Raw genomic sequence first — 21,155 nt, 5'->3', positions numbered from 1 at the left:
ACACACACACAATGTCAATAAAAATACGTATCAATAATGTTTCAAATATGTCAGCTATAAGGGCCAACTAAATTAGGAATTTTGTTTACTCACTAGAATTCAAACAAATGAAGCAACTTACTCGAGCATAATCTCTAGCCTCTTTGCATACATTTCTTTGTCAAATTTTTTGCTTGAGTTTTGCTGCACAACTAGAGAAAAAAGAAACATTTTACTAACAATATTAGATAAAACAACACTTAAAAAGCAGAGGGGTACATTAGTGATACTAAATAGGAACTGAGGACCTATTTAGCACAAAGTGAGTTCAAATATAATTGTTATGGCATGGAGACAGACAGCTGAACCATCTGTATTTGCAACATCGTAAAATGAAAACCTTGAAGAATCTCAGTAGTTACTCAAATTGTTCTGAACCAGTCTTTTGAATAACTAATTGCAGATTTTGTGAATAATTAATTTCAGATATTGGTTTTATATCTTACACAAACTAGTTAACAATTTACTAAAGATAAAATAATTTTAGCACAGCAAAAACAGAGGTAATCGAATTAATGTATAAGCATTAAACCAGAAATATTTGTTTTCACCCTCCCATTCACACAAAAGACAGACAAACAAACAAACACAGCTAAGACTGAAATAAAAGAAAACAACAAATTGACCAGATTACTCAAATGGTTTTCATGATGTGTTGTTTCAAAGATTTAGTCGTGGACTCATTGGTTGTTTTTCAAGAGATGTCAATCAGGGTCACCTTTTCAGTTCACTCAGATAAAGGTAGTAATACTTCTAACTCAGCTTTCTATTCTTTAAGCTTCCAAAAGCTGTTAAGGGACGTTAGGCAGGGAACTTTTAAATCTTCACGCTGTATGATCAGCAGCCAATCCTTCCTCCTCAGAAAATAGAGAGTTTAAAAACACAACTCCAACTATGGTCCTACCCTGATTGACTGACCATCTTTTCAAGATTACCATTCAAGATCTGCCATCTGCTTGAGTAGTAGGCCTCTTGTAGACTTGCTGGAACCAGTTCCAGGTACTGATCTCATTAATAGCCCACTTTTGCTATCTGTTTAAACACAATGCCTTTCTCCCAGGAGTTACTATGTCTGCAGAAACCTTTGTAATCAAGAATCAGCCTGTGATTAATTTCCAAACCTAGTCTCACAAATAAAAGATTGCTTGTTTTGTTCTTTTCCTTTTAACTCCCAGCTGTTTCCCAAAGTGCACAAGTCATCTTCAGCTCACAATCTTCAGTTCACAGCTCCGAGCCAAAATTGATTAAAAAAAATTAAAGAAAAGTTAGCAAGAGTTCTAACATAATAAATAAATATCCACTATACAGGTTTTAAAACTATAACTGAATTCTGAAACAGAAAACAAGTCATCAAAAATATGCTTTCTTTTCTGAAGAAGGGTCTAGGCCTGAAATGTCAGCTTTCCTGCTCCTCTGATGCTGCTTGGCCTGCTGTGTTCATCTGTCTCTACACCTCGTTATATCAAAAATACGTACTTCGATTCATTCAATAACGTGAGTCAGAAATGGTTCCATTCTGCAGAATAAATTAACTGGCTGAGAATTGCTGAGTTCAACAGAATAATCAATTTATTTTTTTCTGTTGCATACCTTTGAATGCAGATGCCAGACTGGTTTGTTTGTTAAAGTACCTGGCTAAAATAGCAATACCATTAATGGATTCCTTATCATAAATAGAACACAGTAAAGCCTCACAGTCGTCAACGCAACAAAGCACCACAGTTCCATTCTTGGCTGGGGGAGAAAAGAAAGGTCTACATTCGTAATAAAACACTGAAACCCAAAGGTTTCAAGATTTAACTTCTAAGCCTGTTCTGAGACAGATAATTTCTACTGGTCAGCTGTTTCTAATCCCTCAACAGATCCTGACTATTCGAAATGAACAAAAAAATCTATTAGGTTTCCTGAGGCCAGTCTGTTGAAATGTGTGCAGTGATGACAGGGTCATGTTCAGATTGCTAAGTCCTTTAATGGTTCCATGATCATAAGAAGAATGAGCAGGAAAGGTACTGGAGGCTTACCGGCTTCCAGGAACTCTCACTCCAAAACAGGTGATGCTTTCAGTTGACATGGAACAAAATTGGTTTAAAAACGCAAGATCATACACAAAGAAGCAAAAATGGAAGCAATGCAAATACACTCACCTTTCTGGGCTTTCGGGTTTGACTGCACTTCCAGAATCACTGTCATCACTGCATCTGCATACATGTCATTTAATGGATTTGCCACCCACTGAGGAGAAATAAAGGTTTTAGATAAACAGCTTTTCTAAAATAACAAATTCAGTTTGTTTAATCATGTCATAGTTTGCTAATTTGATCTGTCACAAATTATTGAATGGAGTGTAAAACATATGCCATTACATAAAAAGACAAGAATGTTACTCAAAGTTATTGGAAATAAGCATGAACCAAAAATTGCAGTCATCAGAAAACGCCAATAAATATGACAGTGCTGTTAGTGACTGCAAGATGGCTACTGATGAGGGGCCAATATTAACAAGTAGTTAAATTGGGAATACTGATCCATAAATCAGTAAAATTTCAATAAGAGAGAAATGTACTGTCAAAGTGCTTTGATTTGGAATAGGTATTAAAATTCAGATCCTCTCCACCTGCTTAGGTGAATGCAAAAGATCCAACTTAATGATCCAATAAAGAACACGGCAGTTCTTTTATTCTGTGATCAACACTATCGAAATAAATCAACTGATCGCTTATCTCAAAGCTGTTTGGAGAAATTTGCTTTGTGCAATTCTACTGCACATTCAACTTCACAGCAACAGTGACTACACTTCCAAACTAATTCACTAATTGTAGAGTGCTTTGGCATATTGCAATGACATGAACACACCTCCACACATTTGAGATCTTTTTTCTTCCGTGGGTAATCTGTAACTCACTTGACCATACCTCATGAGTCAGCCCTGGCTCCACTAACGGTGCTGTATCCTCACAAGATTCTGGTTTCAGGTCCCGAGCTCAAAAATCAAGGCTAACTCTTCAGTACAGTGCTGAGAGAGCGTTGCACTTTTGGAAGGTACTGTCATCTGAGGCTCTGTCTGACATTTCAAGTGGATGCCAAACCCATGGTGCTAATTCAAGAATAAGGGAATTTCACATCCACTCCCTCCCACTACCAACCCCATCAGTATCCTGGTCGATATTTATCCCTCAATCAATGCCACCAGGAAGAGATTATCTGGGTTGTAGGGAATTTACTGTGAGCACTGGCTGTCATTTTCCCTATAGTGAATACACCCTGAAAGTTTTTCAATGGCTGTAAGGCACTTCTGGGCAACTGCTGTCCATGAAAACAAAAATGCAAGTTTGTCTTTCTTTCTTATATAAACAAAGGAGAAAAATATTCGAAAGAGAACACAATAAACTCACCTCCAGCACAACCATGCCTGGCTCTTGAACCAGTGTGATAGCTTTGAAGACTCTCAGTGCTGGCTTTTCCTGAACTTCGATTTCTTCCACATCATCTCAAGGGTAAAACGTTGTTCAATTAGAATGCTTACCATTTTTATTTCAAAAGCAATGATTAGAGATTAAGAACTGATTTTGAATGCTTAAAGTGTTTAAAATTTTAAGATACTGCATAGTTTCTGTACATCTGATTTGCTCAACACATTTTATCAAGATATAATGACACAAGAGTGATATCTGACAGGAACACCAGACTTTGAAACACATGTTCTCCACTGACTGAGTAAGCAAAATACACTGCATGGTGTGACAGTGAGGTATACGGAACAGAATATTACATTTGAATCCCATATCTGTGTTGAGATAACAACTAAGGAATTGTAGGAGCAACTGATCATAGTAATTCCAATTTGAGAAGCAAACGTAATCGCTGCTGGGAAGAAATCCGGTTCACCAGTGCAACGAACATTGAGGATTGAAAATGCACAACTTTACCAACAAGTTGAAGTAAAGGGTTTACGTTCTTCAACACAAAGCTATCAGCAGATTGCGAATAAAGCTGAACCAAAGGAAATGAGCTGCATGCAACTCCATACAAGCCAGACCAATGTCCACAGATTCAGGACACAGTTGAAAACAAGAAATTAGCTGTCTCAAGACTCCAGTATATTGCAAAGAAGCACATACTATTTTTTCCAAACAGCAGGTATCTGTCACAATGGAAATTCATTAGCTTAAAGCTCCCCCAAGTTGACGTTAAGGGCAACTTCCTGAGTTAGCTAGGAAGATATCTCTAGAAAGAAAATTTGGGCAATGAAGAGTCAACCAGATAAGGTGACGTACGAACCACCTGGGTTAGCAGAACATCTTCTACAAAGGACATCCAATAGAGAGAAGGTCCTCCAGCGGACAGACAGTTTATCGACCATGCAGAATCAATCAACAGTTCTTAAAGCAAAGACTGGACAATCATCCAAGTCTGAAGAGTATGTGTTCTGGAAAGCCTGTGAAACCTCTAGATCACCTGAACTTGTGAAGTTGAGAGACTTGGGCAATGGGGTAGTGGTAAATGTCTACAAGTGTTAACTACAGGGGTGGGCGGAAAAAACTTTGGGGAGCTATTGCATTGGGTAATGGTTCTGTAAAGGTTAACACTGAAGATTACATAATCCTCTACCAAATTGGTTTCTCCTTGCTAAAACTCAATAATGGTCAATGCTCTACTACTTTAGATCAATTAGGCTGTTAGACCCAGTCAAAGGCAAGAGAATCAGTGGGATCCCTCTATGCATAAACATCATACTTTTAAATCTCAAGGCCCTTAACCTATGGAATTTTCTTTCTCAGAGATCAGCAGAAACTGGATAATTGACACAATGAAAGTCAAGATAGACGTCTGATTGACAAAGAAGTCAAAGATTATTAGGACAGGGATAGGGACAGCAGGTAGGGAAGTGGAGATGAAACCACATTAAGATCAGCCATGTCTTAGTGAAAGGTACAGCAGGTTTGAGGGGGCCAAATGGCCTCCACTTGCTCCCAATTCTCGTTTTCTTTTGCACTCACTGTCTAGACTCAAGTGAAAAATAGTCAACATTGCACAGTAAGGCATGATGGACAATGGCCAGTGGTTAGTAGCTTCATGGAAGGGAAGGGAATAAAAGAAAACAGAATTATATACAAACCTGCAATGATCTGAAGGTGTTGTGCCAGGAGCATGAAAGATCCTGAGTATTGAATGGCCTGTGTCTGTGTCACTGTGCTCATTGCCAAATCAGTATAATCTGATAAAAAGGGAAATATGGCAGTTTATACTTTAAGTTTGCATACTTTAAACATTAGTTTCTGAAATACAGAGGAATCAACTACATAAAACTACAAATAGTTTGTTCCTAGGTTCATACTCACTTTACAGTTTCAAATAAATATACATCTAACCATTCCACTAGCTCAACGTAGCGCTGTCCTCAGTATTCTTCCTCTTCCCTCTGCTGCCCTCACCCTATGATTTCCTTTCACACTGTTCTTCAATGCAACCTCCAGTGTGAACAGCACTGCCCACACAGCATTTCATTAGGGCAGTGAATCTGTAACACTAAGAATAAAGCTAAATGATGGTTTTTTCAGAACAGTAAGAGGTGGATGATGTGCAAGAAGGATCTAAATTCTGACCCCTCCTTAACATTTTAAATATTTGTTTGTAGGATGTAGGTGATACTGGCAACGCCTAGATGCCCTGATCATTGTAGGCCAGACTAAGTTTTCTTGTTCCGAAGGACATCAGCAAATCAACATTATGCATTCCAACTGTGGGAAATTCATGTTGTCTAGAGCCGTCATGATTTGAAGAATCTCTATCAAATAACACTCTCAGACATAGGAGCAGAAATAGGCCATTCACCCTGTTGAGTCTGTTTCATCTTTCAGTGAGATTATGGCTGATCTTATAATTCTCAACTCCACATTTCTGCCTTTTCCCTTCAAGTTTTGATAGCCTGATTTGTAACCAGTAAGGCAATCTCAGCCTTGAAAACCCCCTGCTGTAAAGAATTCCACAGATTCACAGCCCTTAGAAAGTATTTCTCCTCATTTCTGTCTTAAATGTACAGCTTTTTATTCTGAGGCCATGTCCTCTGGTGCTAGACTCTTCCACAAAGGGGAAACAACTTTCCGTACCTAGCCTCTCAAGTCCTCTAAGGAAGTCTCCTCTCAAAGGAAGGCATCCTAGCTTCTTCAATCTATTCACACAATCCTTTATCTCTAGAACCATTGTTTTAAGCATTTTCTGCATACTATCAAAAGCTTTCATAGCTCTCCAATACAAATTGGTAAACAGAAAAAAGTATTTACGTACTGGATAGGTCAGATGGAATAAGTATGTGATAGTTGAAGTTTCTTTTTACAAGTATTCCTGAGATCCTTTGACCTTGATCTGCCTTTTTATCTGCCAAGGAGCCCATCACCTGTCAAAAATATTAAAACTATGAAGATGAAAATGTGATTTTTTGACCCTAACCTGATTTAAACACTTGGAAAGAAGCAACTCTCTCTAAACATGTGCGTTTCCATCTAAATGTCAGTCAACTACTAGATACTCTGAACTTCAACCAATATAGAACAGAATCAATTTGTAAGGGACGATGGGAGAGAAATCTCAAACGATTTACCAAAGTAAACAGAAGTTAAAGTGCAGAAACTCAAAAGCAAATACACCATTAAATTATAGTCAAGGAAAAGAGCTCCATTAACCAATTCTGCCTTTTTTGGAATTATTTTCCTTTTCCTGGTGCGACCTCTCCGAGAAGTATTTCTCAGAGACAGCAGTTTCTAATTATCAACAAATGCAAATATGTTCTTTTTTTTATCAGATACGTTTTAAGTTTTATGGCTTGCACAGTATTGTCATTGGCATGCCTTTCAAAAAGACTCTTTACAGCTAAAAATGTTCTAACCCATTTAATAGCTTAGTATAAATATATAGCCAGATAAACCTTTCCATTAATTTAAACATAGAATTGAGACAAAAAAAAAATTGTGTACTCTCTTTGTTAGTTAGTAAAGATTGTTTAGTGCTGTTCATTTGTTCTAGCTTTGTTAACTCTATGAGCAATGACCTTTTACAAATTAAATGCAAAATAAAATTGTGATTGCGATGGAAATTAATGTATCTTCAAATGAAAACTTTTTAATGCACTAAATTCCATAAGGAACAGAAGCATTGAATTATGAGAAATGCGTCATTCGAGAATTTACAAAGCAGCAACAAAAGTGTAAAAAATAAAAACTACAGTAGTTATTCTTTTAGTATCTGCAATACAATTTGAGAGTTCACTATGCCTACAGAAATAAGACTAGGTGGTCACAAGTATGTACATCATGCAAAACACAAGACCACACTGGCACAGTGCTGTTCCATTTGTCTGAGAATTAGCAATGCACGGTCAATTTCACTCAGTACTACATATGTAACTAGAAATCACTCAGCTAGCATTTACAGGTGGAAGGAAAGATTACTGGGCCGCACAAGATAATATTGTCATTTGAAATTCTGACCTGGAACACACATCCACTACGAGATTAACCACATAGTTTTGGGTCTGTGAATTAACAACCTTACACTAAAATCTTCAAATTCAATTTATGTTCTTGCTAACATGTCAAATTCTCAGTATAACAAAAGGAGAATAGGATAATTAAATGTTTCAGCTGACAGAGGTGTCTATGTAATTAGCTCTGGATTTGATATTTATTCCTAAATCCACCTTGATAAATTTATACTGCAGGCAGCTGAGCCATGCAGAACAGGAATGCCCTAGATTCCACGTTGGTTATACTGAAAATACCCTTGTACCATTTAAACAGATAGGAGAGTTGCCCAATAACAAATTGGAAAGTCAATACCTGTAAATAGCAAGAGGAAATTGGTAGGAAAATTAAAACACACAAAAAACAAACACTTTATATCAGTGCCATTGGAAAGATGCTGTTCCCATTAGAAAAAATGTGAAATCCTACTTTGGCCAGCTTTTCGCCTCTGAAGTATAATGTCACAGCTTCAGTGTTGCGTGGATTGTGAACTTCAATATGAACTTCATCGTTATCTTCATATTCTCGGATAAGCGCTGCCTTCAGCCTGGCCATTTCGTTCTGTTCACCATGGACAAGCAACTACAGAGAAGTCCCAGATGACTATAAGTAAACTGCAATCAATGCACAGCATTTTACAATATTAAACAAATCTCTCAATCCTTAAAATAAAATCAGGATATTCATCTCAAGCATACAGGGGGAAAAAAAAATAAGAAAGTATAGGGTGCAATTCCAACGTGGTTACATTCCCCATTTGGTCATCCTTTAGGAAAAAGGGAGCAGAAGAAGAATACTTGGCTCAAGTGTCGAGATCCAGCCATGATATCAATCCCAAACATCATCCAGTGATCTATACTGGGAAAAGCACATGTAGATGTTATCTGGTGTCCCCTGACTGCTGCTTCCGATTAAGTTCTGGGCTCACAGATGAAGTCTGGCCAACTTGACGATAGTATCATTGCCCTAATTTATGGATATGCACTCTAATAGGAGTCAGAAACTTAGAGGGACAAGGAAAGGAAAAGAAGAAATATTTGACAGTGGACGATGGATGGTATAGAAGATCTACAAAATATAGATTAAATATTTTAACAGTTCTGTACTAACCACATGTGGTGGTTTCAATGCACGGATAAATTCACTGGTCTGTTGATAATCTGTATGTGCAGAGAACGAGATGTAATCAACTGACATCTTCAATGGTAGCTTCTGTCCAGACATGGTAGTTACCTCCTCAGGCTCTGACATAATATGCTGCAATTTAGAAAACAGAATATAAACATTATAATACAACATCAGCCTTGTGCAGCAGTTACTAAAAAAAAAGCACAACTTTACAATACTTAAATGAAACAGAATTCAGTGCCTGCTGTGTTTCTTAACTGTGGTAAATATATATTTCTACAACTCTTCTTAAAATACAAAGACACTGTGTAAGAAAATCAATCAAAAATAATTCCTTTAACCTTGTCAAATCTTATTCAGCACTGCTATTTGAGTGACTCAAGATTATTTTAATAAACACTTTAAAAAAAGCCAACATAATCTTTTAGTTAGGTGTCTGGGGAAGAAAGGATCTCCTTATAAAGAAAGATTGAGCGGGTTAGGCCTACCCCACTGAAGTTTAGAAGAATGAGAGAAAGTCTAATTGAAACACACAAGATTTTGTGTAGACTGAATAGGGTGGATACCCAAGGAAATTTCTTCTTGTGGGGAAGAATAAAATGAGGGGACGTAGTTTAAGTGTGTCTCCCTTTTTTGGCAGATAGAGCAAGAGGTGGTTAAAAATTTCTTTCCCTGAAGGTATTGGAAGCTGGTCCTTTAAAATTATTCAAGGCTGAACCAGATTTCTGATAGACAAGGGAGACAGGGATATTATGGTGCGGTCAAGAAAGTGGAGCTGAGATCACAACTCTATCAGCCATGATCTTAATGAATGGCACAGCAGGCATGAAGGGCAAAGAGGTCCTTCTTCTGGTCCCAAATCCTATGGATAATTTTCTGACGGATTATGAATCATTGTGGACTTCCAAATCTGAATTCAATAGACAAAAAAAAAGTTTGTAAACATGTAAATATCACTCTTTGTTTGTGCATCAAACCATCCAGCAGCGAGCGTGGCCCTGAATTGTCATTTCAGCAACCAAGGTCATAAACATGAAAGGACTGGGCTTGTTGGTTGATAACTTGTATTTGAGGCTGTGGTAATATTTCTCTATGGCTCAGCAACTCAAGCAGAGTCTGAATCAATTTTCCTCCTGCAGCAGAAATATTTAGTCTTCACTTCAGAGTGTAATCATTGCCAATAATGGAAACTTGGTGTGAAGTTGACTTTGGAGGTTGGCTACTATCTAAGTATAGTTCTTTTGATGTGCAGAAAGCACCAAAACAAATAGGAAATGCTGAAAATCTGGAATAAAAATAAAGTGCTGGAAATACTTAGCAGCTCTAGCAGCATCGGTGCACAGGGAAACAGAGTTGACAGTTTTTCAGGGAGGCGGTGATGTAATGGCACACTGGGCTTGTATCCCAGAACATCAGGATAATGTTCTGGGATAAGGGTTTGAACCCCGCCATGGTGAATGGTGAAATCTGAATTCAACAGACAAAAAAAATTTGCAATATAACGCTAGCCTAATGGCAACCACTGTCGATTGTCATAAAACCTCATCTGTTCGTTAATATTCTCGACAGAAGGAAATCTGCTATCTTTACCTGGTCGTCTCCAGACCCACAGTAACGTGGTTGACTGTTAGCCTCCCTCGTGCCAGTTAGAGCTGGGCAATAAATGCAGGCCTAGTCAATGATGCTCATATCCCATGAACAAATAAAGACTTCTTCAGACCTCCGTTTCTCTCTTTACATTCATTCAAATATAAATCAATACCACAGAACACTTTGAAGTGGGTTTCTTTATCACTAAAACGTGATTAAATTGGTCAGTAACATTATTAGTGAACAGATTGTTCAAAATCCAAATCATTAAAATAAGGGCTAAAATACACATTAATTGAACAAAAATCAAATAGAAGAGCTCGAAAAGGTTTATGTTATATGATTACATACCTTTGCAAGTGTGCCTTCAACGCAGTAACCAGCAATTATGACACCATTCCTCTTATCGGTGCACCAGCTTTCAAACAGTTCTCGGGACAAACCACTCTGCATCATTCCCGGAGAGGCCATCACTACACTTGGACCAATGTCATCAAAATGGTCCATGCTCTTTAAAAAGAACACAGAAAAAAAAAATCTGTGCAATAATAATGACCACGTTTTAATAATCTCTAACTGGCTTATCATAAAAAGGTTTTCAAACCGTAAAGTGACACTTGCATTAATTAGACTGAAAATATTTTACATAAATATGTCAAAACAGATGTCACTGAATTAACTTCATTTCTACTTCCCTCACCAGCTACTTATATTGCCTTTCACTAAGATTACCTATTTGGTGCCAACTCATATCATACTATAGGTGATTTGTGACATTCATTTAGATGTACTCAGTATTTGGGTGCATCTTGACACAATCAAGATGGATTGAACTGTTTTGACACAAATACCTCCAAATTTAAATGCCCATTCTTTATATGTAAGGTACCACATTTCAATTTATTTCACTCAAGGGCCAAATGAGCAAATTTCAGAATGACTTGTTCTGTGAAGGTTAGAAAAGCAGTATACTAAGTCTTCCAGCATATTGGCCTTGCATTCAAACTCCACCCCCTTGCAGACAGCTAACCTATCACCAGCTGCAGCATTCCTTGACTGGCAGCCATACTCTCTCAGCCTTGCCCTAATAGTGGCTGCTGTTCCCTCACAGCCTCTCCTCCTACCCATTCCTGTACATGCACTGCCATTATTTTGATCCTCAGTAAATTCCAACCGGTTATCACTGCTTAATTTCCTACTACTGGCTTCTCTTTGAATCCCCAACCATTTCTCTAGTGAGCCGACTGGCACAAATATCAGCGAGGAAGAGCCTGTGATTGGATGAGCAGCTTTTTTGTATTTGAGTGCATTTTGAACACCACAGTGATAAACCCCTGGTGGGCAGGTATCAGGGCTCATGGGCTATATGTTGGGACAACCCTGTTATCTAAAGATTATATCCCATAGTCTCTATTAACTTTCTTATGAAAATACCAGTGTATTTTTTTTTTACGAAGTCCTGCTGAATAAAGTACCTCACATACACTAGCTGAATTTGGGTGGCAATATATGACTTACCTTTAAGTTGCTGATGTGTTTGAAGACAAAAGGGTTGTTAATACTGATCTGTTTGCGAATTTTCTCATTCATTGCGTTGACGTAGGTTTGGTATACAGCCATACATTTTTTTGCCAGGGATGAGGCATAGTAGATAGGGATGTCATGAAGTTCTGGATGGTTCTGCCAATATTCATCTGCATATAAAAGTAAAACTCCAAGCAATAAGTTTTTAAACCTCATGCCTTCGGGCGACATTGCCAAACAGGATGAGAAGGACAGATCTTCAAAGAACTCGAAAGAAAATAGTGTGGCAGCAGGAAGAGAAACCATTGCTAGAAGTTCTTTAATTATGACTGGATGAATGAGAATGAAAGTTAGATCTGTTCCAAAGCATAATGGAGGAGGTGTGGAAAATGATTGTGACAACTATGAGAAAGACTGCAGAGAGGTCAAGGAGAAAAAGGAAAAAAGAATGAATGATAGTCAATTAAATATATGTCACTTATCACTTTAATTAGGGGCACTGCAGGACTATGGCACTACCTTAAGAAAATTTAATTAAGATCATCTTAGTAGGAAACTGAGAGTAGCACCCTATTCCAACACTGAATCTTGTACAATTCCGTTTAGCATCACAAAGTTTTGCTAGGTATGCCTAGTTGGAATTTTGCCATGACATCTCTATCCTTTCAAACTCCACTCAACGTTTTAAACCGCTACTGTAAGACAGACTTTTTAAAAAAATTGACCAATTAATTATCTAATGGAGAGAAACTTCAGAACGCTTCAGTGCAGAGGGATCTGCAAGTCCTCACGGATGAATCACAGAAAACTAATTTGCAGATACAGCAGATATTAAGAAAGGTGTAGAAAGGATTTTTTCTTGTGGGGGAAATCTAGAAAGCCAGGTTATAGTTTGAAGATAACGGCTAGCAGATTTAACAACACAAAGAAGGAGAAATTACTTCTCTCAGAGAGTATAGAATTTGTGGAATTTATTATCGCAGACTGTGGTGGGTGCTGGGACATTGAGTAAACTTGAAGAGATAGACAGAATTTTAATTAGTGAAAAGTTGTAGGGTTATGGAGAGTTGGCAGGAAAGAAGTTGAGGCCAAGATGAGATTGACCAATGGTCATATTGAATGGTAGACGAGGGTAAAGGGGCTGAATTGTCTACTCGTGCTGCTAGTTCTTATGCAACCCAACTTTCCCAGTGATATCCAAGTAGTTTTATACACACAACTTCTGTTTCAGGGTTTTTCTCCTTGATTGCTTAGTAAATGCACCAGCAGACATTATTTGTAGCTTGGGTGGCCGATTTCTAGTAATGTTGAGGTTGGTTGGCTCGCCGAGCTGGTTTGTTGTTCTACAGACGTTTCATTACCGTGCTTGGTAATATCCTCAGCGCAGCCTCTGATGAAGCATCGGAGCATTTTCCCTCCTGGCTTTTAAACTCTGGGGTCTGTTGCGATGGATTGCCTCACTTCCAGATTTCCTCTGTAGTGGAATGTATATGGGGTCGAGTTCAATGTGTTTATTAATAGCCTGCTTCGTGGAGTGCCATGCTTCCAGGAATTCTCATGCTTGCCTCTGCCTAGCCCGTTCCAGGATCTTGGTGTTGACTCAGTCGAATTGGTGGTTCTCCTTGTCCACGTGGATTGAGATGAGTGAGTATTGGTCAAGTCTTTTTGTAGCCAGTTGGTGCTCATGTACTCTTGTGGTTAGTTTCCTTCCTGTTTGTCCGATGCAGCGTTTCGCACAGTCTCTGCAGGGGATCTTGTAGGTGACATTGGTTCTGTACGTGGCGAGGAGTGGGTCTTTAGTTCAGGTGAGCACTTGTCATAGGGTTGATGTGGGCTTATGTGCCACTCTGATGCCCAGCCATCCGTAGAAATCGTGGTGAGCTTGATTTCTGGCTACAAAAAGACACGACCAATACTCACTCATTTCAATCCACGTGGACAAGGAGAACCACGACTTTGACTGGGACAACACCAAGATCCTGGGACAGGCTAGGCAGAGACAAGCATGAGAATTCCTGGAAGCATGACGCTCCACGAAGCATGCTATTAATAAACACATTGAAGTCAACCCCATTTACATTCCACTATGGAGGAAACCCGGAAATGAAGCAATCCATCACAACGCACCCCAGAGTTTAAAAACCAGGCGGGAAAACACACCAATGCTTCATCAGACGCTGCACTGAGAATGTTACCAAGCATGGTAACGAAACGTCTGCGAAACAACAAACCAGCTCAGCGAGCCAACCAACTTCAACACCCACAACCCGAGCTACAGATCTACACCAAAACCTTAGATTTCTAGTAACGTTTCTCAAATTTCTGTACTCTCAATAGCTATCAACATTTGTTTCACAAGACAATCTATCCTCGAGTACAAATGGTTGCAGCTTCATCCCGAAATGCCCCCACACACTTGCTCAAGTTTACTTAGAAAAGGGATGGAGATAAACCAGATTTGCAACACGCACCTAAAATCAGTAGCAGCTCTTGAGCACGGCCTAGAGCAAAGACAGGAATGAGACAGCGTCCCCCTCGATTTACAATATCATGTACAGTGTTGCAGAATCGAGCTTCACGCTCCTCACGTTTCTCATGGATATGGGTACCATATGTGGATTCCTGCATGAAAAAGATCAGAATTACTATAGGAAGTAAAATGAAAAGAGCAAGACCTTTATAAAACAATTAATAACGGTTTTAGAGCCATCATGGGGCTAGCTTTTAATACCAGAATTTTAGTGAATTCAAATTTCACTATCTACCTAGGTATATATATGCAAACATTTGAATCACTTTATTCTTATGTCCTGACCACATACCAGATGTGTTCTGAATGGTCCATTAGCTAAGAGCTTCTATAAGCTCATACAAAGTCCCCTTTTAATTATCAAGTGTTTCAATTTAAATATGACAAGCAACACAGTTTCATGCTTTTAGGTAACAGGTTAAATTATTACATAATGATTGCTAAATATAAAAACAAAGATAGCTGTTAGCTAAGCTATAAAGATTTAAGTAATTAAGGACAAGAGCTACACAAGATTATATCAGTTTCTATTATCACTGAAGACATGGCTTGCTCAAAAATTCACTTCAGGAAGTGAACATGTTGAAAACCTGAAGTCAAATACAATAGTTTCTGCAATTGAATTATTAGAGGTTGCTCCCATGTCTTCATCGAGCTAAAAACTGGCCCTGGAATTTCCTGAACTTCAAATCTTGTTCAGTTGCAACAAGCAAATACTGATTGTGGTTGTTTCAAACCTCACCTACCCAGCTGCTAAACTGCTAATGTCACAGGCTGCTTTAGCTCCACCTAGGACCCCCAACCCCCAACAGAGCTAACAATCTTCCCACTTTCACAGCTCCCCAAGACTTCTTTGGAGTCCTAACTCCCAAATTGTGACTGCTCAATAATTCTCACCTTAAGTTCATTCTTAAGAGCACAGAGCCCTCAAATTGCTCCAGATTGCTCACTTCAGTCACCTTCCCTACATTATGTCTAACTGTTGTACTCCTAAAATGGAGGTTGCCCCCTGTCTGTCACTTTCCCAACTATAGATGACCTCAGAAATGCTTTTCAACGACCACACATGAATGAGAGACCTATCAAAAACCTTGCAGTAAACCTTACCCCTACTGCTAGGCAGAATTCAATGTTGCCAAGTAACTATTGTTGAGACTCGTTATAGCCCCGAATGTTACAATATTGCCCCTTTCACAGAATGCTCACTTTCAGCATGAAGCATGCTTACAAAGACAATTCACCATAAATCAATGCAACATAATGGGCCAATTCCAAAAATAATGGTGTTTTAATGGAATACATTATTCTTCATGCACAGGTTAGTTATCAAGTTCAGTAGATTAAAGGACATAGCACAAATCATGAATCTGCAGAATATGCTGGTCGATTCCAGTTCTCCACTTGCCTCATGTAAGTGACAACTTAACCTCATTATTTCAAGAACATATTGGGTTTGTATATTCACTATTAAATTTTTTGGAGCGTGTTAAGGCTCATAACTAACCTTTCCATGATGAATATTAATGTGCTGTTAATCAATTATTCTAGATCAGAAAGGGAACTGTTTAAACTGCTGTATCTCATACCCTAATGATAAATTGTCATTAGAGATTTTAAATGAATTTAACATACTTTCTCACTTTTCATTTCTGCCTTAAATCTTCATTTCCTGTTGTTACTTTGTGCACCTGATTTAACTCTCATTCACCTTTTTTCTTGGTCTATAAATTCCTTGGCTTCAGGAGTTACACTGCCAGGCCTGCAGTTCACCCAGGTATTACATCCAGTATTGTAAGTTAAGGCGCAAAATATTTTGAAGTTGAAAGATGAATGTAAAAGTCTAACTTATCTAACACACAGAAAGATGCCTGGGTCCAGCAATTTTGGCCCAACATTTTCTGGCCAAGTCAGCCAAAATATACTGAAGGCTGGAACCTTTAAAATATTGTAGAATGACTGTTCTTCCAGGCGAAGACAAAGTGAAGGCGAACAGAATTGTTCAAGTAGCACTGGGACATTATGGACAGTACCAGAGAAAAACCTTAACAGTACAATTTAAGTAAAGGAGCAATTTCTACGTAAGCATCCCTTCAGTAGACCAGAAATTAGATGAAAAATCTGAAACTATATTTTTATTTGTACACCTTTTGCTAGGTTTGGTTAAGAACAATGGGGATAATCATCTATTGTATTATCCATCTCACATACATATGTACACTCACTGTTAAGGACATGACAAACTTCCTGAAGAATGAAGATTTACTTACTATTATAAGAATATCAGGTCTGACACTGGGGATCTCTGCTGCCATTAAGTGTCGATCCTCTTGTCGTGAAAAATCACCAGTGTACAAAATCTGCATGGGTGCAATTAGTGGTAAAAGTTTGAGACAACAGACATTTAATGATTTTTGTAGACATTTTAACAATACATTTATTATTAATTGAATCTATTACACATTAAAATAGTAAAATTGTAGGTGAGTCACAATATTGTACTTTGTTGCATATGGAAAACTTGCATGTGAACCTAGCCCCAAGGAACATTTTATTAGAAAAATGCTCATGCTAGTTTTTTGATAGGGGGCAATTATTCTCCCTTCGCCCCTGACTCCCTCAGAGCTCTTCTTGAGGACTACCTTTTGAAAATTTTTTGCACTATGTTTTGGTTTTCAAGGACTCTTTCTCAATTCTCACTGACTCATTTATTAGATGTTACAGTCGCGCAGTAAAAATATCTTCTATACGTGTGTTGACATATGGGGCATATGGACTTGCACATAGAGGCAAAATTTGAAAAACTTATCAATATACTCAATTCGCGATCCTCCATCAAATTTAAAGCCACAACTTGCGAGACAATAAAATAAATAAATTATTACAAGATAACATTCTCAGGTTAATAACAAACATTTTTTCAAAATAAACACATTCCAACTCAAAGCCATCAGCCTAAAAATACTTTCTGTAGCCTGGTGGGATCATAGCTGGGTATACTTTCATCACATCTGGACAAAGTTGAAACATTTTAACCAGACAGTTTTACGACCTTTTATTCTGCTTTTAATGTCAATCTCAGATTTGAAATTAACAACTGATTCAGTGGTCATTACAATAACATCCACTGCTCTTTCGCTTATGTAGAAGCCTCTGAACAAAAACAGCCTTAAATTAGTGAATACACATTCATTTTAAGGAATACATTGCCTGGGTGATTTCAAATTCCGCTTCCAGTTAGCTGCATATTCTTTTTTTGTCAGGTTTAAAACTACAGTTTCTACTTTACAGCTTCCTTTTCCTACCACTGTGCATTTGCAACCTCCAAACACCCCAGTTCTACCCACTGCTCTCCCCACTTTCAGACCCTTCATCTTTTTTCCTTGTGGCCCCCTTCTCCACCCCCTTGAAAACTACCCACAAGGTTCAGATTCAGCCCATGCCAACCAACCAAAGTGGAGAGAGAGATAACAGGAACTGCAGATGCTGGAGAATCCAAGGTAACAAAGTGTGGAGCTGGATGAACACGGCAGGCCAAGCAGCATCTTAGAAGCACAAGAGCTGACGTTTTGGGCCTAAACCCTTCATCTGAAAAGAAATTTCTGATGAAGGGTCTAGGCCCAAAACGTCAGCTTTTGTGCTCCTAAGATGCTGTTTGGCCTGCTGTGCTCATCCAGCCCCACACTTTGTTAACCAAAGTGGAGAGCAGCCTTGTGACTGGAGATGCATCTCTTCAGAGATTGTTTCTTTTTCACACACATGGCCAACTCTTTCTGATTGGTCATCTCAGTAAGAATGAATTTTCCCAGGTATTTTGGGGACCGAAGCGATGCTTAGACAGGTACGTTTCATGCCAAGATTTTCATAATTTTGGTAGTACCATAATGCCTTACATCACAACAACAGGACCATGATCAGATAGGCCAATGGGCCAAGGAGTGGCAGATGGAGTTTAATTTAGATAAATTTGAGGTGCTGTTTTTTGCAAAGGCAAATGAGGACAGGACTTATGCACTGAATGGTAAGGTCCTGGGGAGTGTTACCAAACAAAGAAACTTTGGAGTACAAAGGTTCATAATTCCTTGAAAGTAGAGCTGCAGGTAGACATGATAGTGGAGGAGGCGTTTGCTATGCTTACTGGTAAAATTACAACATTTAAATGGCACCTGGATGGGTTTATCAATAGGAAGGGTTTAGGGGGATGTGGGCCAAATGCTGGAAAATGGAACTGGATATATTTAGGATATCTGGTCAGCATGGATGAGTTGGACCAAAGGGTCTGCTCCCATAACTCTTTATGACTCTAATTTGCCATACAGCCCCAACGCGCACACAGGAACTATTTCAAATCCCACAACCTCTCTTGTCCTCGCTGAATCATATTTCTATACTTTGGTTCAGTTATAGTCTCCCCCAAACTAATTCAGCTTGGCTGAAGTCAGCCCTTATTCTTGATAATCCATGAGCAAAACCATTAAAAAAATCTCTAGTATTACAAAAGCCCAGGACAGAAGACTGAGGTTCTATCAACAGGATCATAACAGAAATGTTAGGCCTTTTTTTCCTTTCAGACGTTGATATATCCAGCATATTTTTGACATTTTATCACTTTCAAATTGTTTTCATACGTACCTTCACCCCAGCTATTTCAATCATAAACATGGCAGCTCCCAGGACGTGACCTGCATGATAACACCAAAACTTGATACCTGCCACTTCCTTCACTTCATGGAAGTTGATGGTCTCAATCTTGTCCATACTTTCCTCCAGGTCTGATTCAGTGTACAGCATATCATCTGCTGAGATATTACTTAATGCACAAGTAAAACATGTTTAGAATCAATGAGTCTATTAAAATATTAAGAGGTCTTAAAAATTTAAGATGAAACCCTGCAAAGCGTATTTCTTGAAATCAATCTTGAATGCGTCACTTTGCAGTGAATTATATTTCTCAAGATGTTCTAGGTCAGAGAACTATTGGCGCCTAGTTAAGTTGATCAGCATTTAGGGTAATACAGCATCCATTGTGAAAAATTAAATTATAGACATCAGTTGAGGACAGAACCTGATGTTCAAAATACTTCCAACAGTCATCAGCAATGCCCTTGGAGCGGCAGTCTTACTCAAACTTGTCCATGCATCAAGACTTAAATACACGCATCAGAAGGCGCTAATGTGACCAAGTTAAAAGGATGGGGCTTCTAAGAATCTGGTATTCAAATTCAAAAATATCCTCTTCCCTCTAAAATGACAAGAGACATGGGGTGCTGTGGAAGGCAAGAAATATAACTGGAAAGAAAGAAGAAAGAAGATGGTTGGCACATCGTCTATTCGTTAATTCTCAGTATGTTATACAGTACAGGAGGATTCTGTAAAGTAGTCCTTATTTCAGGAATTATTGGCAATCTGCCAGCAATGACAGCTGAAAATTCAATACTAAAAAGGATAGAGTAGAGAATATTAAATCCAAAAGACAGAAGCTTCCACTCACCTGACCTTGACATAATCAGACAGCAGCCAGCGATATATAGCTTTTGTTGCATGAGTCATAAAAGTTCTGCCTTTAAAACTAGTCTTTTGTAGGAACCATGGAAGTGCACCACAGTGATCTAAATGGAAACTGTTAATAATCAAATTAAACAGAAAAATTATACATATGCAAAGGCAGCCTCATGCTTTTGCTTGGAGAAAATATTGCTGCAAATCATTGGTCAATTAACAAAAGGTACATCTGAGTTCACATTATTCACATCATTAATATTTCCAAAAATATACTAAAATACTTTTAGAGGGATAGAGTTCTCAGATCAACACAGTTTAAAAGGCAAACAGAATGGACAAAAGTATTGGGCTGGAAAAGATAAACTCGTGTACCTAGCCTGTCCCACCCATACTGCTGAAATTTTTTGAGCACATATCTGCAGCTACACAGGCAAGTAGCTCAAAAGCTGAGGCCAGTTGTGGGGAAGATCTGGAAAATAATGTGACCCTTTTAGGCAATGGAAAGGATAGCACACTGATTCTGAGTTACAGTATAAAGTCTCCATCTTGTACAGTGTGATCACCATCCTCGCCTGAAACAAATCAATGTTTACCCTGAAAGAACACAGTGGAGCAGTTTTCACCACACAATGCTGCTAACAGGCCCATTGCAACTAAATTTGATGGTGAAATGAAACTGAAGGTCACGTTAAGTTGTGTGGATGATGGAAGGAAGCTACAAAAGGGACACAGTGTAAGGTAGCAGATAAAACTGCCGAGTTCAGTTTGGGAAGTGAGAGATGATCTAGTTGGACCTGACACACAATTTTGGAAAATACAAGACAGTAAAAATTGCTAAGGAGTGCATGATCCAGATGCTCTCAAAGTTAGTATCCAGGCACAAAAAGAAATCAACAATGCCAATTGCCATGATCTCAAGGGGTTTGCACATTAAGGTGAAAAGATAACACAGTGGTTACAGACTATGCGGCATACGTTATTCAGTTTTGAAAACTAAACCTCAAGAAGGACATTATTGATTTTAGAGGTAATATAGTGCAGACTCACCAGAATGGGATCACGGTTTCAATCTTAAATTATCATGATCGGATACATTAGCATAGCTGTAATTTTCAGAGTTCAGAAGGGCGAGGATTGATATAATCAATGTTTTGTTTTATGTTTTATGGAAATCATTTGTGTAAATGCAGAGAAACCAGTATTGGGAAAATATACAACAGCAGAGCATAATCTTAAACTTGCCATTTAGGTAAGATCATAAAATATAAAAGCAGAATTAGGCCACTTAGCCCATCAAGACTTCTTCATCGTTTGATCATGGCTGATAC

General features: G+C 38.4%; 1 protein-coding gene across 4 annotated transcripts in view; it reads right to left on the bottom strand.

The window, feature by feature from the left end:
- The window catches only part of cpsf3 (cleavage and polyadenylation specific factor 3), a 32,298-nt gene that overhangs the window by 7,799 nt on the left and 3,344 nt on the right, over window positions 1–21,155 (bottom strand). For 2 of the 4 annotated variants that reach the window (XM_059645608.1, XM_059645609.1), the window contains 13 exons: window positions 19,817–19,945; window positions 18,958–19,135; window positions 16,596–16,685; window positions 14,270–14,420; window positions 11,793–11,968; window positions 10,626–10,784; window positions 8,667–8,813; window positions 7,986–8,138; window positions 6,325–6,433; window positions 5,156–5,254; window positions 3,432–3,526; window positions 2,184–2,271; window positions 122–191 (listed from right to left, as the gene is read on the bottom strand). In XM_059645608.1, coding sequence (XP_059501591.1) covers window positions 122–191; window positions 2,184–2,271; window positions 3,432–3,526; window positions 5,156–5,254; window positions 6,325–6,433; window positions 7,986–8,138; window positions 8,667–8,813; window positions 10,626–10,784; window positions 11,793–11,968; window positions 14,270–14,420; window positions 16,596–16,685; window positions 18,958–19,135; window positions 19,817–19,945 — 1,644 coding nt within the window. Of the gene's footprint in view, window positions 1–121; window positions 192–2,183; window positions 2,272–3,431; window positions 3,527–5,155; window positions 5,255–6,324; window positions 6,434–7,985; window positions 8,139–8,666; window positions 8,814–10,625; window positions 10,785–11,792; window positions 11,969–14,269; window positions 14,421–16,595; window positions 16,686–18,957; window positions 19,136–19,816; window positions 19,946–21,155 lie in introns of those variants that run through there. The other 2 variants (XM_059645610.1, XM_048531068.1) reach the window with 2 other exon arrangements.

Source organism: Stegostoma tigrinum, chromosome 4 (genome assembly GCF_030684315.1).
Source record: "Stegostoma tigrinum isolate sSteTig4 chromosome 4, sSteTig4.hap1, whole genome shotgun sequence".
NCBI classification, from domain to species: domain Eukaryota; kingdom Metazoa; phylum Chordata; class Chondrichthyes; order Orectolobiformes; family Stegostomatidae; genus Stegostoma; species Stegostoma tigrinum.
The sequence above is the reverse complement of the archived record's forward strand: the minus strand, read 5'-3'. Positions and strand labels throughout refer to the sequence as shown.